The sequence below is a fragment of the Labeo rohita genome, chromosome 23 (genome assembly GCF_022985175.1).
Source record: "Labeo rohita strain BAU-BD-2019 chromosome 23, IGBB_LRoh.1.0, whole genome shotgun sequence".
In the NCBI taxonomy this organism is placed as follows: domain Eukaryota; kingdom Metazoa; phylum Chordata; class Actinopteri; order Cypriniformes; family Cyprinidae; genus Labeo; species Labeo rohita.
This window is the reverse complement of record NC_066891.1, coordinates 29,432,643-29,456,357: the sequence shown is the minus strand read 5'-3', so window position 1 is coordinate 29,456,357 and position 23,715 is coordinate 29,432,643. Positions and strand designations below refer to the sequence as shown.

The following is a 23,715-nucleotide window of genomic DNA, read 5'->3' as shown; positions in this document are numbered from 1 at the left end:
CTTTCAGTCTTACTGATGTGTGATTGGCTAAGAATCTTGTCACTCACCTCAGGAACGGCGATGCCTATGATAAGCCACGCCCTTTTCCCCATCGACAGGAAGTAGTTACAGAGTAACACAGCATGCTCCTCCTCATCTCCAGCTAGCAGCGTTAGGAATTGCTAAAACACCATAAATCAAATCAGCGTATATATCACAAATACTCACACAAACAAAAAAGAGAAACATCCATGTTTACTCACATCGCATGTGCTCCATAAGTCACAAACCCCTGCAAAAGACACGCTGTCTGGAAGAGAAGGAATGAGCGACACATACCGCGCAACCAACTCCTGAGGAGAGACAGAATGAGAGGATGAGCAGAATGACAACACAAAATGAGAGACACAGATGAGACGGTGTCCTAACAGTGTGTGCACGGACCGTGGTCTCCTGAGTGCCATTTGGGAAAGCGTCCAGCAGCTCCTGCGGGGGGTTCAGAGGCCGGATGAAGCGCGTGACGAACACGGTTTTGCCGTTGATGTCGATGACGGTGGTCAGACAGGGCCGGTCAAGGAAACGCCGACTCGCCTCCTTCTCAAAGACTTCACTCGCTATCAACAAACGCTCAGCTTCCTGAGAGTCAAACTAAGAGGAGAGAGAGGTCATAGGTCATGTAACAGTAATTTTAGATTGATTTTACAGCTATTTTGAAATTGCCCAAGTATTTTAATAAATAATGTAGCTAATCTTTGGTACAGTAAAGGTTTGGGCTCAATAAGGTTTTTTATTCTATTTGAAAGAAGTCTTTTATTCTCACCAAGGCATTAATTGATTAAAATACAATAAAAACAGATGTTGCTTTATATTTTTGTGTAAACCATGGTACATTTATCAGGATTCTTTGATAAATAAGGTTCAAAAGAACAGAATTTATTTTTTTTGTAACATAAATGTTGTTACGTCACTTTTGATCAATTTAATACACACTTGCTGAATAAAAGTATTCATTTCTTTACTGAAAAACAAATAAATTGGACATGGAGAGCTATTAAACTTCCAAGAGGTCTTAAGCGGGGCTCACACTACAGGATTTTTAAAATCCTAACCGATTATGAAATCTGGTTGCAGCGCATGCATGAGGAGAATCTTTGCAGATTATCTTCTTAGATTTGAAAATTGTGGCGCATCACACACTACAAGATATTATTAAGATTATCATGATGGAGGGAGCGCCTCACGTGATCTTATGCAACAGATTGTCATTTCAGCAACTAATGTTTACAACTGTTAGTTAGCATGCTAGCAGCTTTATGCACTGTGCAATGCAATGTGGAAAACTGAGACGATTTCACTCCAGAGCTTTCCTTGCTCTGTGCGGTTGTGGTATGTTTTCAACATATTATACAGACAGTGTTACTACAAAAACATAAGAAGCAGTTTCCTCTATCTCCACTATCCATTTACTCTACAGCAGCTGTTTTGCGGTCGTGCATTGACTGTTGTGAAAGTACTGATGTAATCATAGCCGTGATCATCCCGATTTAAAATCCTGAACATCAAACATGTTTGATATGATCAGGGTGGCCCCGATTTGTGTGAGAGCAGATTGGGAGGCGCAAGATTAGATCTGTGAACGTCTCACTTTACCAGATAATCCGTGCCGAACATCGGGACCGATCGAGGTGCTCGACAAGATTTTTGCTCCAATTCTCGGGAGGGGGAAATCGGGCTAAAAATCCTGTAGCGTGAGCCCAGCTTTGCTTATCTAAATAAAACTCCACTATACAGACTTCACTTTCAGGAATGACTTGGGTTAAGCTACAAGTAATACAACTTAAGGGAGAAGTCCACTTCCAGAACAACAATTCACATATAATGTACTCACCCCCTTGTCATCCAAAATGTTCATGTCTTTCTTTCCTTATGTTTTTTGAGGAAAACATTTTTCTCCATATAATGGACTGATACAGTGCCCCGATTTTGAACTTCCAAAATGCAGTTTAAATGCAGCTTCAAAGGGCTCTAAACGATCCCAGCCGAGGAAGAAGGGTCTTATCTAGCGAAACAATCAGTTATTTTCATAAAAAAAATACAATTTAAATACATTTTAATCCCAAACGCTCGTCTTGTCTTGTTCTCCCTGAACTCTGTGTATTCTGGCTCAAGACAGTTAGGGTATGTCGAAAAACTCCAATTGTATTTTCTCCCTCAACTTCAAAAATCATTTCAAAATCATCCTACATCGCTGCAGAAGTACCGACACAGTCTTTGCAAAGTGAACATGCAAAGAAGATCAAACACCCTTAACAAAAAAGGTAAAACAGCGATATAGGACGATTTTGAAGTTGAGGGAGAACATGAGATGGGGGTTTTTCAACATACCTCAACTGTCATGAGCTGGAACAAAAACAGTTCAGGCAGAGTAAGACAAGACGAGCGTTTGACATTAAAAAGTATATAAATTGTACTATTTTTTGTGAAAATAACAGATTGTTTTGTTAGATAAGACCCTTCTTCCTCGGCTGGGATTGTTTACAACCGCATTTGGGATCGTTTGAAGCCGCATTTAAACTGCATTTTGGAAGTTCAACCTCGGGGCACCATATCAGTCCATTATATGGAGAAAAACACAATTTCTTTACGACTGAAGAAAGAAAGACAAGAACATTTTGGATAACAAGGGGGTGAGTACATTATCTGTAAATTGTTGTTCTGGAAGTGAACTTCTCCTTTAAGCTCTGTGATGCTCTCAGATGCTGTTGATTACCACAGAAATTCACTTTGACTCATTTCTCCATTTGTGAAAACAACAAAAATCATGTTTACAGTAATACACTCACACACAACTGAAGTCTGCGGGGCAAGACATTCTGGCCAGACAACAGAAATGTTGTGTTTTTGTTAAAGCACTTTTAGTCATTCTTCCACTTCAAATGCATTTAATTTAAGCTATAAATTTTTTATATTGCCCTTGTAGACAGTTCTAGGTTATTGTCAGCAGATTTTTCTCCATGTAAACAGTCCTTTGCATCTTTCTGGCATCCTTTCTGTGTATCGTGTAAATGTCCCAGTTTCCTGGCTTAAGGAAGGGTTAGTAATCAATTTCATCACACTGGCATGATGCTAACACATATTTAAGCATTTTGGTGATATTTTGAAAAAATGTGTGTATTTTAATGTTTATGCTTTGCCCCATAGACTGTAAATAAACATGATTCAGACTCTAAATATGTTACCTTTAGTTCCTTCATCTATTAAAAGCAGTAAAAAACAGAGAGACAAAGAAGAAGAAATGATATTGAACAAAAAATAATAAAATTCTTAGTTTTACGAAAATATTTTTTTTTTTTTTTGACATCACACAACACTTGATGATAATGCAGATTAGGCTGCTGTACCTTTTCTCTGATGGTTTCTCCAGGAACCAGCTGGGGTTCAATGGTGATGAAGAGGCTGAGGAAGGTTCCTTCACTCAGGCTGCGGATGGCGTCATATCCACCTTCACTGCCCAAACTGCGCTCCTTACTGTATCCCAGCAGCACTGGAGGAGTGGACACCTTAAACGTCCCATCAATCTAAACAGATCACAATCAATCAGCTTTACTGAAATAAACCAGACAATCAAATTTAAAAGAGATGTATTCAGTCAGCCAATCAGGTTTATTTTAGAGCATACATGAAAACTGGTACAAAAGTATAAAGTGTCATGTGCTCTGTAGTGTTAGTGTTTGGTATCTTGCCCGTGACTGCAGGTAGATGGTGCTGAAGGGAATCTTGATAGAGCCGAGCCAGTGCCGCTCTATGCGGGTGTGAATGGTGTTGCCTCTCTCACGCTCATCCTGACCGAGTTAAAGCAGACAGGTCAGGTCATCGTCGCATGAGGAAGTATAAATGACTCTGGAAATTGGCCATAGCACATCAGAGACACATCTGAATGTTTCTCACCTCCACTACATCATAGAGGACCTCATCGAAGATGTTGATGAAGACCTCATCTCTAACCGACTGCAGACTGGTGGAGCTGTAATCTCCATTTGGAGCACTGAGATAAAGGGGAAACGGCTGATTCACACCATGCAAATACTGAAACTCAATGTGAAAATAATAACATTTGTGATTAAGGTTGATAAGGTGTGTGTAGTTATAGTTTTTATAACTTATTTGAGCATTATATCAAAACCTAGTGAGCTGCCCACCAAGATAGCATTTTAAAATACTCAAAGTAATCAAAGGTGCACTCGTAACATGAAGGCTGTTCTAAACGTTAGGCAGGAACATTATGCTGTCTTTTAAGGGTGTTTTCACACTTGCAGTTCGATTCGTTTGGTTAATTTGGTCTGGACCAAAAAGGAAAATGATACATCTGGTCCTGCGAACCTGCGAACTCACAAAGAGCTTATAAAAGGCACTTTACCTCCTCGTTGGTCCACGTTTGCCGTCTCTTCATTTTGTTTTGGATTCACCGCTTGTTCCCTTCGTGAAATCATGTTGCATAGCATCGCATCTTGTCATTACTTCCTGTTTTTGGTTAGTTTAGAAGTATTTGGTCCGTATTGCGTTCATCTATCATTTCGAACCACACCAGAGTTAATTTGGAAGTGGACCGAGACTCATCCTTTTAGCGGTTTCAGGTTCAAACGAACCACATTAACAGAGCAATTGCACTAGGGTTTGTTTTAATTGAACCAAACATGACAAGTGTGAACACACCCTTAAGACATCTAATTTTTGGCCAAATTGTTATGCTGCCTCATATCCCAGAATTTACTATGACAAGCTCAATTTAAAAACAAACAAACAAACAAACAAAAACTAAATTAGAAGAAACTAATTTTTAGCAGAAATAAATACATACTATTATTAATGTACATTTTAAAATGGTCTCTTTTTTTTATTATTATTAATGCTTAATTTAACAATGCAGATAAAAAAAGCAGTTATATTTTGACAAAAAAAATAATATTATTGATATAAATATATATTATAAACATTTATTCTTATTCAAATGTAATTATAATTTATCAGCATTAATAAAAAAACATAATTGTACATTTATTTTTACAAATATTTTTAAACATCAAGACAAAATTAAAATTGATATTTTGTCAATAGAAATAAAATATTATTTATGCAAATATATATTAAAAATATTAACTCTAATTTAATACTGGAGAATATCAAGAATAATTAAGTATAAAAGTATATAACATATAAAAGTAATCAATATTATACTTAAAAAATTGCATCATTCAACTGCCGGAGAATAATAAAGAAAAAATGATACTCCTCCAATTTTACCTATGTCACTCCCTACATGCAGCATTTCATATAAGCCACTTATAAGGTGTTTCAGTTTTGAAGACAGCTGCCTGTGTAGGCAGTAGGCAGCAATAGAGTTCACTCAGGTGAGGAACAGAGCTGTAATGACATGTAGAGTTTATGAAGTTATACTGGCTTTTCACATCAGTGCTGTAGCTTTTAGTCTGACCTGAATGGCAGAACAATCTCCTCATTCCAGCAGGGGTTTGGCCCCTCAGCGGTAGACGTCTGAAGCACTGAGCGCTGGAAAGACACCTCCACAAATGGCCTGATCAGAGGCTACAGCACACATACAGTACATGAATACATACAGTTACAGTCAAGTATTATTACAGGAAAAGGTACAGATAAGGTGCAGTGATGGAGTCGTGCTGTTACCTGTCCGAAGGGCCACTCGCTGCCCTGTTGGGCTGTCTGAGACGACACAGGAGCTGCAAACGGCTCTGCGAACGATCGCCCAGACTTAGCCGACGCAGGGGGTTTGCTGAAAATACAGCAAAAAATACATGAGAGAAAGTAATCTTTTAGTGTCTTCTCATTGGTCAACTTGTATGTACAGGTACCTGGCGTAAGGTCTGCGGACGGGGATGTCGTATCCTCTAATGATATTGACCAGGAGTTTGATGTCTCCGTCTGAGAGGTTCTGTGCCGTCACCTTCTTCCTCTCCTTCCTGCGAGGCTTCAGGGGGCGTTTGGGCTCGGCCAGTTTAAACAGGTTCCAGCCTAACACCCTGAAAGAGTGTCATTTGAGAGTCAGTGTGGAGATTTCCCATAACACACTGCAGTATTAGTAAGGGATTTGAGTTAATGTTCAACAAGAACAATAGACACTGGGACAGGACTTTATCGGCCTCACATACAACGCATTTATTTACAGTTTCTATTTTTATCCTGAACACACACAAACACGCATCTACTAACAGATGTTGATGTTGAACACATTTCTGACGGACTGTCAGTCAGTGCATTAGTGATTAGTCATAGAGATTCATCAGTGACACTTTCTGTACATTATTACACCAGTAGATGGCAACTTTTTGTGAGTCAACTGAATCATTCACTCAAACAATTCATTCAAAAAACTGATTCATTCTGGAACTAAATAAGTGACTTGGTCACTACATCCATGATTTATCAATTTATGTACTGAGTGTAACAACAGGTTATAAAGGAAAGGCTGTGAAAAGGCCTTTTATAATAAGTTAGGATTAGGAAGGTAAGATTAGGGATGTATAATAAGGTCATGTAGAATAAGGCATTAATATGTGCTTAATCAGTACTAATAAATGGCTTATATTCTAGTAATATGCATGTTAATAAGCAACTAGTTAAGAAACTGTAAAATAAAGTGTTACCATTTTTTTTAACCCAAATGCTTGGTTCAACTTGTTGGGTTATTTTATTGGGTTATTTTTTATAGTTATTTTTTACCCAGGTGCTGGAAAGTTTTTCTGTAACTAAGCTACTGGGTTATTTTTTTCTACCCAACTGCTGGGTGTTATTTTACGCAACGCAACACAACGACGAGATCGCAGTCAGCTGCGTTAGCAGCGGTCACTTTGCATGATGGAAACGCCTTTTGCTTTGCATAAAATAAATGGATTTTATTCATTATAGTACTGAGTTTAATTTAATTTGACGTTAAAATATGTTCTCTAATGTCAGTACTGTTTGTTTATGGGCAGTTTTTGGAGTCATGGCATCTTTCAGCTACGAGTGAAATGTAAAGCCACAGTCTGAAGTTTGTACTTCCCCTGGCGAACAGCGGCCCTTCACTGGCTCAGATTTCAGTGACACACTGGCACGAGAATTAGCAATATTTCAGTAAAAAGCGATTACAAAGGATTAAAATTAATCAAAATGCTACTTTTAAATATTACATTTTTTAATGTCTAAAATGCTTGTTAAACGAGTTTAAATGTATGTTTTTTTGTTTTGTTTTGTTTAAATGAATATGTTTTTAAAAGACTTAAGCAATGAATAGTGTTTAGTTTAGTTACTAATCTTTTTTTCTCCAGAATCATGGTTTCCAGTTTATTAAAAACAACTGCGATTTTCAATTTATCCAGAATCATGAAGCTCTTGTTTAAATGTTATTACTGCATATAATTCATTAAAATGGAAGTTTAATTTCATAAAGTTAAAAATGCACCTACATTTTTTTGCATTTTGTCTTTTTCAGTTGAATAAAAGACTATTTTCCCTATATATTTCATCACTGAGGATTTCTTAAGAAAAGTTTAAAAATCTCGTCTCGTTCTCGTGAACCCAGTCTCGTGTCTCGTCTCATCTCATCTCGTGGGATAAGCGTCTCGTCACACCCCTGTAATATTGTAAGCCAGGGGTGTCAAACTCAGTTCCTAGAGGGCCGCAGCCCTGCAGAGTTTTGCTCCAACACACACGCTATGCAGTTTTCAATTAAGCCAGAAGGACTTCACTAGTTGCATCAGATGTGTTTAATTAGGGTTGCATCTAAACTCTGCAGGGCTGCGGCCCCCCAGGAACTGAGTTTGACACCCCTGTTGTAAGCTATGCTGTATTCACTCAAATAAATTTAATTTTGTCTTGTATTTTGTCCATGTGTTCTTGCTTAATAACAAATGCTCATCTTTTGATTTTTGCTGTGGCCTCTAGTAATTCTGTGTGTTTTTATAAGTTCCAGTCCATTTTAAACCAGCAATATAATAATTTTTTAAACAACAGTTGACTTAAATAAAATAAGCCCGCATGTCAGGTAAAAACATTTAAGCCAGCATGTGTTCTGTCCAATATTTACCCAGCGTTGGGTTGTTTTTAACCCAGCATTTTTAGAGTGTGTACTCAACTTATTTGTCTGAAAAACGTATTCATTCAGGAATAAACCACCACCGACTGCTTTAAATGTGTTTGGAAGTACTTTTGTTGGTGGAGCCAAGCAACTAGCAATACTGCCCTTAAAATACAAGTTACTCAATATTAACTTTTTGTTTATCAAACTGTTGTATAAAAGCAATACACTCATGACCATGCTGCTGTTCTGAATATCACCATGGCTGTGGAAGCTAAAGCGGAGGAGAAGATTATCTTTGAGTTTGTTCCTCACACATCTGTATTCATTGTATGGAAAAGAGCAGCATGAACATTCAGCTAAACATCCCCCTTAGTGTTCCACAAAGGAAATAAAGTCGTATGGGTTTGTAATAACATGAGGGTGAGTACATAAATACATAGTTGCTCTAAACATACACTGTCAGTACTCACCAGCAGATCAAACACACAAACACTCTGAGTGTGTGATCTCCACATTAACACACACACACACTTTACAGTGACTAACTCTACAGAGAATGGCACCTCATGAACACAAAGGTCAGAGGGGGAGGAACACGGGAAAAATAAAGGAATACGTGAGACTGAAAACAGAACAGAAAAATCCTCAGAACATACCCAGCACCTGGACCACTGAATATACAAACATACAAGAGAAAAAAGAGAAATAAAAGACAGGAGCTGTCAAATAAAGATCACTTTATACTGAGCTAAGATTTGATAAAACCTTCTCTAAAATATAACTGTTCTCTGCAGTCAAACCAGTCACTAAAGCAAAGACTGCTAATGGCATGAACACCATAAACTGCCATCAAACATACTAATCTTCTATGTAATCATCAATAAATGTACACAGGAACATGAGATGGACACGAACTGAATTTAGCTTCAAACAAAAAAAAAGAGTCAGCATTTGTTACTGGGTCAGCTGGGCGAGCATGTGTACGAGACCTTATCTGAATATGACCTCTAGAAGATGATGAGGATGCCTTTAAGCATTAGTTCACTTTCAGAATAAAAAAAATCCTGATAATTTACTCACCCCCATGTGATCCAAGACGTTCATGTCTTTCTGTCTTCAGTCACAAAGAATGAAGGTTTTTGAGGAAAACATTAGAGGATTTTTCTAATCCTCTAGCAAAACTGTACGACTTCACGCATTACGCAATCACACTGGAAAGATCACGCACAGTTGGTTCTTCATCTGTGTAAATATGTAGGATAGGATGAAAATCTCATTTTCTCCTCTAACTTCAAAATCATTGTTTTACCTTTTTTGTAAAGGTCATCTGAGTTTCTTTACCCATTCGCTTTGTAAACACTGGGTCGGTACTTCTTCCTATGTCACTCGTGGCCTTTCCAACGTGATTACGTAATGTGTGAGGGTGGGCTGGGGCAAACTTAGGATTTGTGGTTAAAAAGTATTTCTTTTAAAAAAATCTTTTTTTTTTTAGAAAATGACAGATCATTTCACTAGATAAGACCCTAATTCCTCAGCTAGGATCTTGTAGAGCCTTTTGAAGCTACATTGAAACTGCAGTTTGGACCTTCAACCTGTTGATCCCATTGAAGTCTACTATATAGAGAAAATCTTAGATTGTTTTCTTTAAAATTCTTTAAGTTCACTTTTTCATGTTGTTTGAACATTAATGTGTGTTGGCAGTGCATGTACAAATCTACCCTATAATGATAAAAATCCATGCAGTGGTTTTTAATTAATCTGTAAAAATAATATCGAGCTGTTCTCAGATGCCTGTCGGTGTGGCGTCACACCCACAGAGGCCGCTCCCACGATAGTTGATTGACATGAGCGTTTTACCTCAGATCAGCTGTAACAGTCCAGTAACTTTCCATGTTTTGATGCCGGAGCAGGGATGTAAGTTAGACAAGAATATCTCTGATTGAGCGATTGAGGTGTTGTGTTGCTGGATGTAATAATGAACATAGTGGTCGTCATTTACTCCCGACATCTGAGCCACTGAAGATGCAGTAGATTACGTTTGTTTGCGAATGGAATGCGCCTCCCGATCTACATATATCCGTCTATGTTCGCACAAATCATTCGTGATCCAGCTTCACTTACAGCAGAAGTGAGTATAAGCGTTTTTTTATGAATGTTTGCGATCACCTTTCCTTATAACGTGGTAGTTAGCAAGTTTAGCGGCTAAACGCGGCTAAATGTGGCTAATGTAAACAAGAGCGTCCGGGGGCGGGGTGAGCAGAGAACATTTGCATTTAAAGGAACAACGCCTTAGAATTGTATGATTTTTGCAGAGCTGATTTTGTCAAGGTAAAAAGGGTGCTGTTTTACAAAACCATTGAGAATTTTTAATCAAAGTATATTAGAGACTTTTCATTAAGACCCTAAAGAATCATATCAACTTGTGGAAAATGGGCATCCGATGACCCCTTTAAAAACCTTCATTTCGTTTCAGCTGAAGACAGAAAGACACGAACATCTTGGATCACATGGGGGTAGGGCTGCGAAACGATAAGTTGCATTTAATCAATTCAAAATAAACGTTTATGCTTAAATACTATATGTGTGTGTACTGTGTAAATGTATTATGTATATAGAAATACATACACGTACAGGTGCATCTCAAAAAATTAGAATATCATGAAAAAGTTGATTTTTTATTGTAGCTTATTTTAAAAACTGAAACTTAAACATAATGAGATTCAAGCACCCACCCACCCCCCCATTAGAAAATATTAGAATGTTGTGATTTTTTTTTAATGAAAGATCTAAACATGCAAACAATGCAGATTTATTTCCACAGCTGCCTTTGCTCATATTTACCAAGGGTGCCAAAATTTGTGGAGGGCACTGTATGTTAGATTTACATGTTAAATATTTATATTTATATATAATACAAATTATATTGTTTACATACAAATACATACAACACATACACTTTTTTTTTAAATATATATGTGTGTGTATTTGTATATACATAATAAATTTACACAGTACACTCAAATATAGTATGTAAGCATACAATTTTATTTTGAATTGATTAATCGTGACTAATCGTTTTGCAGCCCTACATGTGGGTGAGTAAATTATCAGAAAATTTCTATTCCCAAAGTGAACTTCTCTTTTCAGAAAGCCTCTATTTAAAGTTTGCAGAAGTGAATTAGATCATCAATAGAGCTACTTACCCGATGCTGGGAACCTCATCCTCCGAAACTACATCAGACAGGATGAAATGATGCTTCGCTATGAGGAAACGATTAATGACTGACTCCCGCACCTGAGACAGAGAGACAAACTTTTAAGTGCCCTTTTGCAAGAGTCCACACATACCACATTCATCTTAACTCACATAACTGTCCACTGTCTTTATATAATTAAAACAGAAAAAGAAATTTAGGATCAGTAAGGATGCATTAAATTGACCAAAACTGAATAATCTTACAAAAGATTTACTTTTAAAATAAACTCCAAAAAAAATAATAAATAAATAAATAAAAAAATGTTACATTTTACTGTGTTTTGATCAAATAAATGCAGTCTTGTTGAACAGAAGAGACTTCTTTCAAAAACATTTAAAACAAAAATCGCATAGATTTAAAACTTTTTAATGGTAGTGTAAGTAAGAAAGTTATTCTATCGCTAAATATCAATTATCACTCACTCTTTGCAGATATTTAGCCACAAGGGCTCGATGTGCATCAATGTGTTCTTTGGTATCAATGATTTCGCCCTCCTTTAGTCTCTTCTCATAATCCTGAAACAAGATTATTATACAATACAGCTGTTTATACTTACACATACAGCCCCAGTTCCAGAAAAGCTGGGACGTTTCATGAAATGCCATCAAATCAATGTTACCTGTTCATTCCAACTTTTTGATTTTATTTTGTAAATATAACCAAATTTAGATTTTCATGGCTGTACACACTCCAAAAAAGTTGGGACAGAGGCAAAATAAAAGTGAAAAGGTTATAGAATATCCAAATGAAACTGTTTTGAAACAGTTCACAGTAAGCAGGTGAAACTGAAAAAGGTGAGGATATCATGTTTGGGTATAAAAGGAGCATTTCAGCCTTTGCAAGCAAAGCTAGATCATGGCTCATCACTTTGTACCAAATTTCATGACAAAAGTGTCAAACAGATCGAAAATCACTTTTCTCATTAGAAAAATCACAAAGAATTTAGGTCTTTACTGTAACATTTCACAGATTTAGGGGCTAGTTTTAGTGCTAAAATGCTAAAACTCTTAAATGGGTACTATTATGCTGTTTTACAAAGTCTTAATTTTGTTTTGGGGGTGTACTAGAACATGCTTTCATGTTTGGTGGTTCGAAAAACGCATTATTTTTAACATAATTTACTTTATTACAATACACCTCTCCCAGCCTGGCACATAAGGCTTGAATAGTTCTGGGTTTAATGAAGAATGATAGAATGTTAGAATGATATTCTAATGGACCATGTTGTGACATCATTGCATGCAGAAAACAAACGTTGTAGTCCAAAGGAGCCGTTCGTTGTAGTTCTTGAAAAGGTATTTTTTAAAAATAAAATATCTCCCTTTGGAGTGGACTTTGAGATTTGTAACTTTGTAGATCTTTTTTATGCCCAAAGATACACACCACACACTGACTAAAGTTCAAAAAGTGAAAAAGCATAATAGCACCCCTTTAAAGCTACAATTTAGCATTGACATGCCTATTATTTTTATGATTTTCTCCTAAATCTGCAAGTTATGAGCTACTTTTAGCCTTAAGATGTTTTGTGAATAGAAGCCTTGGCTTCTTGTCGTGAAAATGTCTTGCACAGACAACAGTTCGACACTAGGTGGTGTTATAATAAATTCTAAGAATTTACTTTTTTTTCTGTCTTGGAATGCAATTCTTGACTCACGCCTGGACAGTCTTATGTTTTATTTTGAAATCCTTGGCAATTCATCAAGTCAGGACACCCACCGCCTGCACTGATCGTTGTTTCCCAGAAGTTTAGCATGTCTGTTATAACAGACATTTTTTACAGAGGTTAAGTGATCTCACCTGGAACAGTTTTTCAGATATCTCCCGCTCCATAGAGGGAACGCATTTAAAGTGACGGAACTCTGGCACCTCCTGACTCCGCAGCCTCAGGAGACGGAAGCGGCGGGAGCGCTGCAGCTCTTCATCGCTCAAGAAATTAAACTCCTCCTGAAGCTGCTCTAGGCGGAAATATTCAGGCACCGCTACGTCTCCACCACTCACCACCTACAGAGACAAAGAGAGAGACATCAAAATACTAGAATACCAGAGTCTTATTGGTATTCTCTACTGTGGTGGTGAGTAGTCTTTTTTTTTTTACAATGACAAAAATGCATATTTCAATCATTTACCAAAATAGAGAATTCTGGGAAATGTACCGAGAGTAGCTGCATGATGGAAGCATTGTTAGGATCATTGGGATCGAGGCGATACTCAGCCGCCCACTTCCCTAATTTCTTCATGTCGTTCAGCCCAGATGCTCCAATGCATGCTATAGCGTCCATCTGCCTAAGACCACTGAAGAGAGAGAAAACAGTGGATCTTAGCCAGCACAACTCTGAAAATAATGCGCTGATGGAGGGCTGGATCTCAATTTGGCTGTCTGACCTGTACATACCCCCTCCGGGCTGACTGGATGGGGGAGCGAGGGGGACGTCATTTTCCCCTAAGGCCCACGACATGCAGCAGGAGAGCTTCCCTGACGTCAGCAGAGTCTGCGTGTTAGTACCATCAGCCTCGAAAGAGAACGGAACACCTACAAACAAGATATAAACCAAGATATTTCATGACTCATGACTGTAATGCATAAAAAAATAGGATGGTTTAAACAGGTGTTTACCACTGCCGACCCCCTCGTGGTTGAATGTGACTCTTTGGTTGCTGCTAAACTCCATCTCCTCAAACGGTGCGCTGCCGGTCAGGACGGATGATTCTGGAACCGGCACACACACCTCAGCCAGCTGGGAAGAGGATGAGCCGACACTCTCAAACACCTGCAACACAACATCCAGAATGTCTCAGACGCATACAGACAAATGGCAATGCAAATATGCACACATAACACAACCATACCTGGAGTTTGATGCTTTCTGGCCAGTTCACTATCTTCAGGTTAAAGATCTGACCAAAGTGAACTCTGAAATCCATGTTGAGGGTTCGACTGTCTGTTCTGGAAACTTCTTTATCGTTATACAGGACCTTGATGAAGAGCGCTCGTTTGGCCACATCCTCTCTACGAGCAAACTCGGCACTAGAAAGACATACAAAAACTAAATGTGTACATTTTCTGGAGAAAATATGAGTGTTTATCCAGACAAAAGTCAGGGTGTTTCCAGAAAGTGGTGTGATGTGGTTTCCAGAGCACAAGTTTCAAGGACCCACCAAACCAACATCAAACAGCTAGCAACAATCAAAATCTGGTCTGGTCTGATTCTTCAGGGAATTCATGAAATGTCTGCAATATACTTTGGTTAAAATTCCTTAATGGTCATGTAATACAACACCCTTTTTACCTTGCCAAAAACAGCTCTGCTTACAGTGACTTGTTTCGGTGCATGTCTCTTCAAATGATGCTTCTTCCATGGCACGTGTTGACACAAGACACGTGAATTGCTGCCTAGCACTCCGTATTTGGCTTGGAGGTAGCCTTATTAAAATAGCTAACCATCTACTTAGAAATGGGCTGCAAATTGAAACGGCTTGCTGGATGACGTAAGCTTTTCTGAGCTGGCAGACACACCAAGAAACAAACAAAAAAAAAAAAAAAAACACTAAAAAAGTCAAAAAAAATATTCTATGTCCCCTTCAAAGTCGACTGTGGTGCTGCCTCATGTTACTTGCATAATGTCCAAAAACTTCAGCTTGAAAACACCACAAAAACACCTGCCAACGGTCAACTAGTGTGAGACAATATAACTCTCCATACCAGCAGGTGGCTGTAGTCTATATTCGTCATTCAAAAATGGAAACCCACAACAGAACTAGGACTGCAAACCAACTGCTAACCAATGGATTTGTAACGTCTCTTCTTCTGAATACGTCCTTTTTGTGTGTACTCCTGACTTCACTGCTTGTTTACTTTCCTCACTTCTTTTTGTCTTCTCATACACTGAGCTGAAAAGCTAATTGAAGGGATCCCATTAACATCATATTTAGCCCCTGAAATACAACTACACATTTTTTTAGTGGAGACCCCCCTCGAAACACGAATGGGCTAGTTTTGAGTAGCAATTGGGCGGGTTGTGAAATCCTGGCAACCCTGACGCACATGCAAGTTTGCAGTCGGCTGTAGTCTGTACAGTGTGTTCATGTGCAGCTTTTTGGTCCAGGTGCTGCCGACGTGAGGCAAACAAAACCGACTGCTTTGGTCACTGCTAGATGGTGTGTCCCGGCCTTAAGGGTTCTGGTCAAATCACTAACCTTACAGGGATAGTTCACCCAAAAATGAAAATTCTGTCATTAATTACTCACCGTCATGTCGTTCCAAACTCGTATGACCTTTGTTCATCTTAGGAACACAAATTAAGATTTTTTTTTAAATATGAGAGCTTTCTGAACCTGCACAGACAGCAATGCAACTATCCCTTTATAAGCAACTGTTACGCATTTAATTTTTTAAAAACAGTCACTTCCTGAAGGTCTGAGGTAAGTGTAACATTGTGTGTGTCATTCACCGTGGGCACTGCTCATTGGGGGTGACGGGCCCGGAGACGGTAAGTTCTGGAATCAGAACCGGTTCTCCAGGTTTCCTGCGGATCCTAGCAGCCTTCTCCTGCACTTGCTCCTCCAGGTCGCCCATGTCTGGTTTCTCTGGAGGTTCTGGCTTCTCTGGCTCCTCACCCAGCTCTTCCTCACTCTCCTTATCCTCCTCTTCCTCCTCCTCCTCCTGCTGTCTTTTCTTTTTCTGCTTTTTCTTCAAAGCTTTCTGAGGGAGTCAAAAACATGTTGTGAACATCTGGTTTCAAACAGGATTATGAATGCATCAGTAGTTTTTAAGACACTGATCATTTGAAGCGACAAAGAGACAAGATTACTTTAAATTACAGTTACAGTAGTAGTACCTGTTTTCTCTTCCAGGATTTCCATTCCTCATGTTGTCTCCTGTATTCGCTCAACTTCCTCTGATAGTCTTCCTCTGCCTCCGCCTGCAGCTCTGACACCTCTGCCATGAAGTCATTCTCAAACTCCTGCTCGTCCTGCTCTCTGTCCACCTTCTCCCTGCAAAAGTCACTCATGAAACGAAGCACAAACACAGAGTCCAACACATATGAAAGCAACCATACCTCCTGATAAAGAGTTTAAAGGGCGTGTTTGTGAATCTCTGGAAGTCTCTGAGAGCTTTGAGCTCTTTCCAAACTTTGATGATGCTTTTGAGAAGAGCTCTGTCCTTCTCCTGCTCCACATCACGCAACTGACGAGTGTGTCTGACGATACAAGAAAAGATGAAGAATCAATTTAAATGTGATGAAACAACAATCATAAATAGGTAGAGGTGATTTTTACATTTCTTACCTCACTTCCTGTTTGTACTCTGCTATCCTCTGCTGGGACACCTGACTCAGAGCCTCTCCTCTGTGTAGCTCCAGCATATTATGAATCGTGTTCCTCAAGCTGTTCAACTACACACACATTCAGAATAAGTCTGAAGAACAGGAAGTTGAGAACAGGAAGCTTGGTTTTGTTGTTACTGCTCTGGGTTACCTTATCAGTCAGGAGTCGTGTGAGGTTCTTGTGCTGTCTGGTCAGGTGTTGATCGTACAGCTGGGCGAGACGTGCTGCCAACACGTGTTCACGGCTGAAGAGAGGATGATGGGAGAAGATGAGGCCAGACACATCTACATCCAGCTGGTAGTCTGCCTGGGGGTCGCCCATTCCAGCAATGTAGAGGTTCACATGCTTTGACTTCATAGCCTGTGACAGAGCAAACAACACTTTAGTTTTCTCACTGTTCATCAGCCGTGTGCTCCTAGTGTCTTCCATGTTTCTCATTTTCACTTTTTAATGTTCTAATGGGTCGCATTACCAAAACACTTAGTGCCAATTGGTTCCACATGTCTGTGAGCACATTAATAATGTGCTCTTCTTCTGGTGCACTTTTACTGCCATGCAGCAATTATAACACACAAGTACCTCTAAGATTTATTAAACACACATGGCTGAATGGGTGTGTTGTTATATTATATATGTGTGTGTATTATAATGTCTGTTACATATCTCCTAATTTGAGTTGTGCAAGGCGTGACAGGCACATGTGACCTCACTGGCCTGTCTTACAGGACAACCCGTGACATCATCACACATCTGGATCCCATCTCCGTTCTCACACCTCTCATCACCACAAATATTACTGGCAGTTCATATTGCCTGGAAACAGGCTGCATAGAGGATATAACACCAAAAAGTGCTAGTAAATATTACTAGTCTGCATTTTAGCATTCAACAGCTTAAAGAGCCAAGAGTGGGTGGCCTGATTTGTCTTAAAGACAAAGATTTTCAAAAATCATAGATTTTTACCAAGGAGCACATGCTATCACTAAGTACCTTGCCATGAAATTTCACTACTTTCTATGAAATGTTTCCAACCTATAAGATACTTCCAGGTTTTCCACGACCAATTTTATGTAGGAAAGAAAACATAACTGATTCCTCATCTCAAGACCAGTGTTAGAGGTCCAGTACCTCGGGATCACAGAAAACGGTCATCCAAATCTAGTTTATTTAATGTGAGTCATGTTTCTTCTGAATTTCTCAAATCTTGCAAAACTTCATCTGGCAAAAACTAGTTACTCTTTAAAAAGCACGCATTGTAGCAGCCTGGGAACTTGGATAAGGGCCACATTTACACTGTCAGCTAGGGGTGTGCGATACTACAATACTATCAGAAATTTTGTTTTAAAGATGTTATTACATTATGAAGCATGTCACTCAATTTACTCAACCATGTCATCCAAGATATTTGTGTCTTTCTTTCTTCAGTCAAGAAGAAATTAAGGTTTTTGAAGAAAACATTCCAGGAGTTTTCTCCATATAGTGGTCTTTAATGGGACACAGATGGTTAAAGGTCCAAATGGCAAATTGTTTCAATGTAGCTTCCAATTTTTCAACCTCACATATTGTGTGAGCTCGACCTCACATATTAAGTAATCACGCATGTGCCAGAAGTACCGACCCAGTATTTACAAAGTCAAACGCCCTTTACCAAAAAGGTAAAACTACAATGTAGGCCACTTTTCAATTTGGAGGAGAAAATTAGATGGAGTTTTCAAGGCCTAACCTACATTTTTGAACCAGAGTACACATGAAGAAATAACTGTGGGAGACTTTTCACATTGGATTTTTTTTTATTTTTTTTCGATCGTTTTGCTAGATAAGACACTTCAGCTAGGTTCCTCAGCTAGGATCATGTAGAGCCCTTTGAAGATGCATCAAAACTGCAATTTGGACTTTTGGGCAACGTTGAAGTCCACTATAAGGACAAAAATCCTGGAATGTTTTCCTCAAATACCTTAATTTCTTTATGCTTGAAGAAAGGAAGACAAACATCTGACATGAGGGTGAGTAAATTATCAGGAAAATTTTATTCTGGAAGTGGACTAATCCTTTAAATGTAGGAGTTCAACACAAAATGATGAAGCATACATCTAACAAGGTTAAAAAAACATCCCGTATGAAGGTAAAAATGTCCCTGGAAATCAATTTAAAATGGCAAATACTGGCCATTCATGTGAAAGACTACTTCTGTCAGAAAATCTTTGAGAGTCAGTTGTCTATGATAGGCCAGCACAAAAACACCAAATATTGTCTATTTTTCATTATGTATAATTAGATTTCTGACCTTTCTGTAGACAGTCTGCAGCGCTGGGTCCAGTTCATCCTCAAGGTGGAAGAGAGGCGGTCTGGAGGAGGACTCTTTGATTGGGTCAGGCAGAGCAATAATACGCCCATCATCTCCAAACCACTTCCTTCCCTGCAGAAATCTCAAACACTTACATTGCAGATAACAGCATTTGTAAACAAATGTGTCCCTTCCCAATTTCTTTAACCAGTTTCTTTAATTACCTCAGCCTGCTTCAGTATTCGGTTTTCCAAAATGTTCTGATTGGTCAGGCAGACAGGTGGCCTCTCCCCCACATATAACCCTTCTTCCTCCAGGTAACGTGGACGCACATTCTCTGGCAGCTTACTGGAGGCAGGAACTGCGTGACAAATGGAAAACACAGATTATTTGACCTGCTATAGGAGGGTTAAGGTGAAGAACTGCATGACTGTTGCCGTTTCTGCACCTGGCCTCATGCTGGGAACAAACAGTGTCTCTCGCTCCCTCTGCAGTCGCCTGCTGTAGCCGATATATTCCGCTCTCCTCACTTCCAGGAAGTCCTGTGCTGATTGGTCAATGATGAACAAATCCTCCTCCTCATCTCTGACCAGAGGAGCATCTTCATCCTAAGCAGTAATTGAATCAAGGGTAGTTGAAGGTATTTCAAGCACTGTAGCATGCTGTATTTGTTTTAGAATTTAAATGCAATTTTTATGAACTAATATTAATTGAGGGCAACATGAAATACTTAAAAATATATTTTTCACAAATTACACTGCACAACGAACTGCTAATGGGAGATGAAAATGAGGGAAAAAAAACAAATAAATGGGTAACACAAATTAGTTAACTAATGCATTAACTACTAATAACTAAAATGAGCAATACAATATTTATTCATCTTTGTTGAATAAATATTGTAAATATTGTTGAATAAATATAAATATAATATTAGTTAATAAAAAAACAAAACTTGTTACAAAATCTGTTATCTTAAGTCCAAGATGTTAACAGATAACTTTTGATTTTAATAATGTATTAGTAAATGCTGATATTAACAATATTTAAGACTAATAAAAGAGCATTTTTCACTATTAATATTAAGTGCATTGTAAAGTGTTACCAAAATATGTATATATACACAATATCTTACAAAAGTGAGTACACCCCTCACATTTCAGCAGTCATTTTAGTATATCTTCTTAAGGAATAATACTATAGAAATGAAACTTAGATATATTTTGGAGTAGTCAATGTGCAGCTTGTATAGCAGTGTATATTTACTGTCCCCTGAAAATAACAGAACATCCAGTTATTATTGATAAAACAGCTGGCAACAAAAGTGAGTACACCCTAAGTGAATTTGTCAAAACTATGTCCAAAGAGTCAAAATTTTGTGTCAAACCATTGTTATCTAGCACTGATTTAATCATTCTCCGCATAGAATTCACCAGAGCTGCACAGGTTGTTGCTGGAATCCTCTTCAAATACTCTATAATGACATCATGGAGCTGCTGGATGTTTGACACATGGGCTTCTCCACGTTCCGCTTGAGGATGCCCCATAGGTGCTCAATAGGGTTCAGGTCAGATCACCTTCACCTGCACCTTCCTCAGCAAGGCAATTGTCATCTTGGTGGTGTGTTTGGGGTCATTGTCATGTTGATAAACTGCCGTTTCGCCCAGTTTCTGAAGGGAAGGCATCATATTCTGCTTCAGAAATGTACAGTTCATAATGGAATCCATGTTTTCCTCAATGAACCGCAGCTCCCCACTACCAGGAGCACTCATGCAGCCCCAGACCATGATGCTACCACCACCATGCACCATATCAGTACACATGCTGGACACCATCTGAGCCAAACAAGTTTATTTTAGTCTCATCAGACCATTGGACACGGTTCCAGTAATTCATGCTCCTGGACAGGTTGTCTTCAGCAAACTGTTTGCGGCCTTTCTTGTAAGCCAGCTTCAGAAGAGGCTTTCTTCTCAGATGAGCACTGACAAGCGGACCTTCTACTTCTGCAACCTCTAAAGCAATGCTGGCAGCACTCATGCATCTGTTTTTTGAAGCCAGGTTCTGCATCTGACGCACAGAACGAGCACTCAACTTCGTTGATCGACCCTTGCGAGGCCTATTCCCGAATCAAACCCATCTTGGAAAACTTCTGTTGACCCCGGCCACAGTACTGTGACTCAGTTTCAGGTTGTTACTGAACCTCTTATAGTCTAGGCCATCTTTGTGGAGAGCAACAATTCTAATTCTCAAATCTTCAGAGAGCTGTTTGCCATGAGGTGCCTTGTTGAACATCCAGTGATCAGTATGAGAGAATTGTACTCAAAGCACCACATTTTAACTGCTCTAATACAAGATACACAACTTTGTATGGTCCTGACAAGCAGACAAAAACATGAACATGATTAATGGGTCATGTGGCTTTGCGTGGTTAAATGACATAGTGCTGTTATCAACTTAGGGTGTACTCACTTTTGTTGCCAGCTGTTTTGGCAATAATGGCTGTATGTTGAGTTATTTTCAGGGGACAATAAATATACACTGCTATACAAGCTGCACAATGACTACCAAAAATGTTGCTGAAATGTGAGGGGCATACTCACTTTTGTGAGATACTGTATATTTTAATCTAAAATGTTGTTTTATGGACCCTACATTTTTTCTGCTGATTGCATGGTGAACATGCATTTACTGATTTTTGTGTGTGGATTTTACATTGTTGTTTGTTCATGTCCATCTTTACGTAAATGTTTATTTAATCAGAACCAGAGAAAACAAACTCAAGTCACCCTGGCTTCAGACTCTTCTTCTCCTTCATACTCTCTCTCCATTTCACCCTCCTCCTCCCCTTCTTCTTCTTCCTTGTCGTCATCTTCTTCTCCTGATTCACCCTCTCCCTCTTCCTCTGCTTCTCTTCTTCTGGAACGTCTTTTCTTAAGGCGCCGTTGCTGTTGAGGCTCTGGGTCAAAGTTGAAGGTGAAGAAGTTGTACGCCTCTTCTGCGGTCGGCAAACCAGCCTCAGCCTGCTCAGAAACCAAACGCACATCTATGTCAGGATTTGAGGATTTCTAGATTATTACTCAATTCATTCTGTCAGTTCTGTTCAACCATTTCATTACTTGTTGAAGATGTTTCTCATCCTTACCCTTTTGTCTTTGGCTGCACGTCTAGCTGCGTCACGAAACTTCAGCCTGGCAGCAAAGGATGAGTCTTCGTCAGCCTGTAGATCTGGATCCGTCTGGAGGAGGAAACCATGGCACGATGTGTCATATTAGACTTCATTTCAAAGTTATAAACTGGAGGTGGTGTGTTTTTATCCTAATTATAAAATATACATATAAAAATATCTGTATTTACAGTACATAGACTACTGTTCAAAAATTTTGGGTCAAGATTTTTTTTTTATTATTATTTTTTAAAAAAGACTCATCAAGGCTGAATTTATTTGAAATAAATAAATACATAAATACAGGAAAACAGTAAAATTGTGAAATATTAAATATTATTGCAATTTAAAATAAGTTTTCTCTGTAACTACATGTTAAAATATAATTTATTCCTGTGATGCAAAGCTGAATTTTCAGCATCATTACTCCAGTCTTCAGTGTCACATGATCTTTCAGAAATCATCCTAATATGCTGATTTGCTGCTCAAAAAACATTTTTAAAAGAGTTGTGCTTGTATATTTTTGAGGAAACTGTAATGCATTATTTTTTAGAATTATTTGATAAACTGAAATTTCAAAAGAACATGATTAATTTGAAATAGATCTTTTGTAAGATTATGAATTTCTTTCGAAATAAATAAAAAAATAAATATCTTACTGACCCCAAAGTTTCGAACCGTAGTGCATATTACAATATTTAGTTTATGGTCACAGGGCAATTACTGTATATGAGTTCTTGAATTACAGACTGAGCCGTGCTTTAAATATGACCACAGCAGAACTAATTATGATGACATAAATTTACATGTTGACATTTTTCTTTCCAGTTCATCTCCACTGTCATTCGTCTGTTTCAAAGAGGTGCTTACATCTCTGTCGAATCTAGTGAGGGCTTCTCTGTCTCGTAGACTCTGTAGACGGCTGGCAGGCTCAATGATGCTTTCCTGCTCTAGAAGACTAGCAGCTTTAGACTGAAGGGACGAAACAATTATGAACAACGAATCATTTAGCATTCTGAAATATAATATCACTGGATGACCTTTACCTTTGCCGCTCGCAGCTTCTCAGTCATGCGCTGTCTCATGGTGGTCTCTGATTGGCTAGATCCTGGCCTTATTACAGGACGAGGAGGAAGATCTAGAGACATTGTGAGGATGAGAGTGTTGTACTCCAAAGATTTACAGCAAACTATATACAGTAACACAGTAAATAGACTGCCACGGCAGCTGGCCCCAATGAAACCAAGGCTTTGTGTTGATGTCTATAAATTGCAGAATGTCCTAACCTCTCGGTGAGCGCGCTGGTGGGCTTTCAACATCATCTTCTCTGTCCTGCTCCTCTCTCATCTCCTGCACTGCTGTCACCTCCTCCTCCTCTGGAGGAGACTCTACCGCCATTTCCTTAAGCAGCTAGAACATGGAGACCATATGCGCACATTACAGACAAAACAAACCCAACTGCAATGGAATAAAACTGTCACGAGTTCTTAAGTCATTCAATAACAACTTCTAAGTGGACAGATATTTTGTACCAGTATTTACACTTTTGTACTTATCCACTTAATGGCTGATGGGTCTACCACTAAATGATGGCACTAATAAGTTCCTTATTTAA

General features: G+C 38.7%; 2 protein-coding genes across 3 annotated transcripts in view; one reads left to right on the top strand and one right to left on the bottom strand.

Moving 5' to 3' along the window:
- snai1b (snail family zinc finger 1b) overlaps window positions 1-23,715 on the top strand; it is a 478,512-nt gene that overhangs the window by 322,450 nt on the left and 132,347 nt on the right. The window lies entirely within an intron of this gene.
- The window catches only part of cc2d2a (coiled-coil and C2 domain containing 2A), a 28,756-nt gene that overhangs the window by 3,140 nt on the left and 1,901 nt on the right, over window positions 1-23,715 (bottom strand). For both annotated transcript variants that reach the window (XM_051096281.1, XM_051096282.1), the window contains 29 exons: window positions 23,387-23,510; window positions 23,147-23,238; window positions 22,971-23,072; window positions 22,080-22,172; window positions 21,724-21,957; window positions 19,386-19,545; window positions 19,162-19,298; window positions 18,938-19,069; window positions 16,804-17,013; window positions 16,615-16,721; window positions 16,386-16,526; window positions 16,164-16,320; window positions 15,777-16,027; window positions 14,176-14,353; window positions 13,943-14,096; window positions 13,711-13,858; window positions 13,482-13,620; window positions 13,126-13,329; window positions 11,751-11,843; window positions 11,275-11,366; window positions 5,865-6,032; window positions 5,680-5,785; window positions 5,471-5,580; window positions 3,928-4,024; window positions 3,723-3,821; window positions 3,381-3,557; window positions 424-627; window positions 243-332; window positions 48-161 (listed from right to left, as the gene is read on the bottom strand). In XM_051096281.1, the coding sequence (XP_050952238.1) occupies window positions 48-161; window positions 243-332; window positions 424-627; window positions 3,381-3,557; window positions 3,723-3,821; window positions 3,928-4,024; window positions 5,471-5,580; window positions 5,680-5,785; window positions 5,865-6,032; window positions 11,275-11,366; window positions 11,751-11,843; window positions 13,126-13,329; window positions 13,482-13,620; window positions 13,711-13,858; window positions 13,943-14,096; window positions 14,176-14,353; window positions 15,777-16,027; window positions 16,164-16,320; window positions 16,386-16,526; window positions 16,615-16,721; window positions 16,804-17,013; window positions 18,938-19,069; window positions 19,162-19,298; window positions 19,386-19,545; window positions 21,724-21,957; window positions 22,080-22,172; window positions 22,971-23,072; window positions 23,147-23,238; window positions 23,387-23,510 (4,113 nt within the window). The remainder of the gene's footprint in view (window positions 1-47; window positions 162-242; window positions 333-423; window positions 628-3,380; window positions 3,558-3,722; window positions 3,822-3,927; window positions 4,025-5,470; window positions 5,581-5,679; window positions 5,786-5,864; window positions 6,033-11,274; window positions 11,367-11,750; window positions 11,844-13,125; window positions 13,330-13,481; window positions 13,621-13,710; window positions 13,859-13,942; window positions 14,097-14,175; window positions 14,354-15,776; window positions 16,028-16,163; window positions 16,321-16,385; window positions 16,527-16,614; window positions 16,722-16,803; window positions 17,014-18,937; window positions 19,070-19,161; window positions 19,299-19,385; window positions 19,546-21,723; window positions 21,958-22,079; window positions 22,173-22,970; window positions 23,073-23,146; window positions 23,239-23,386; window positions 23,511-23,715) is intronic.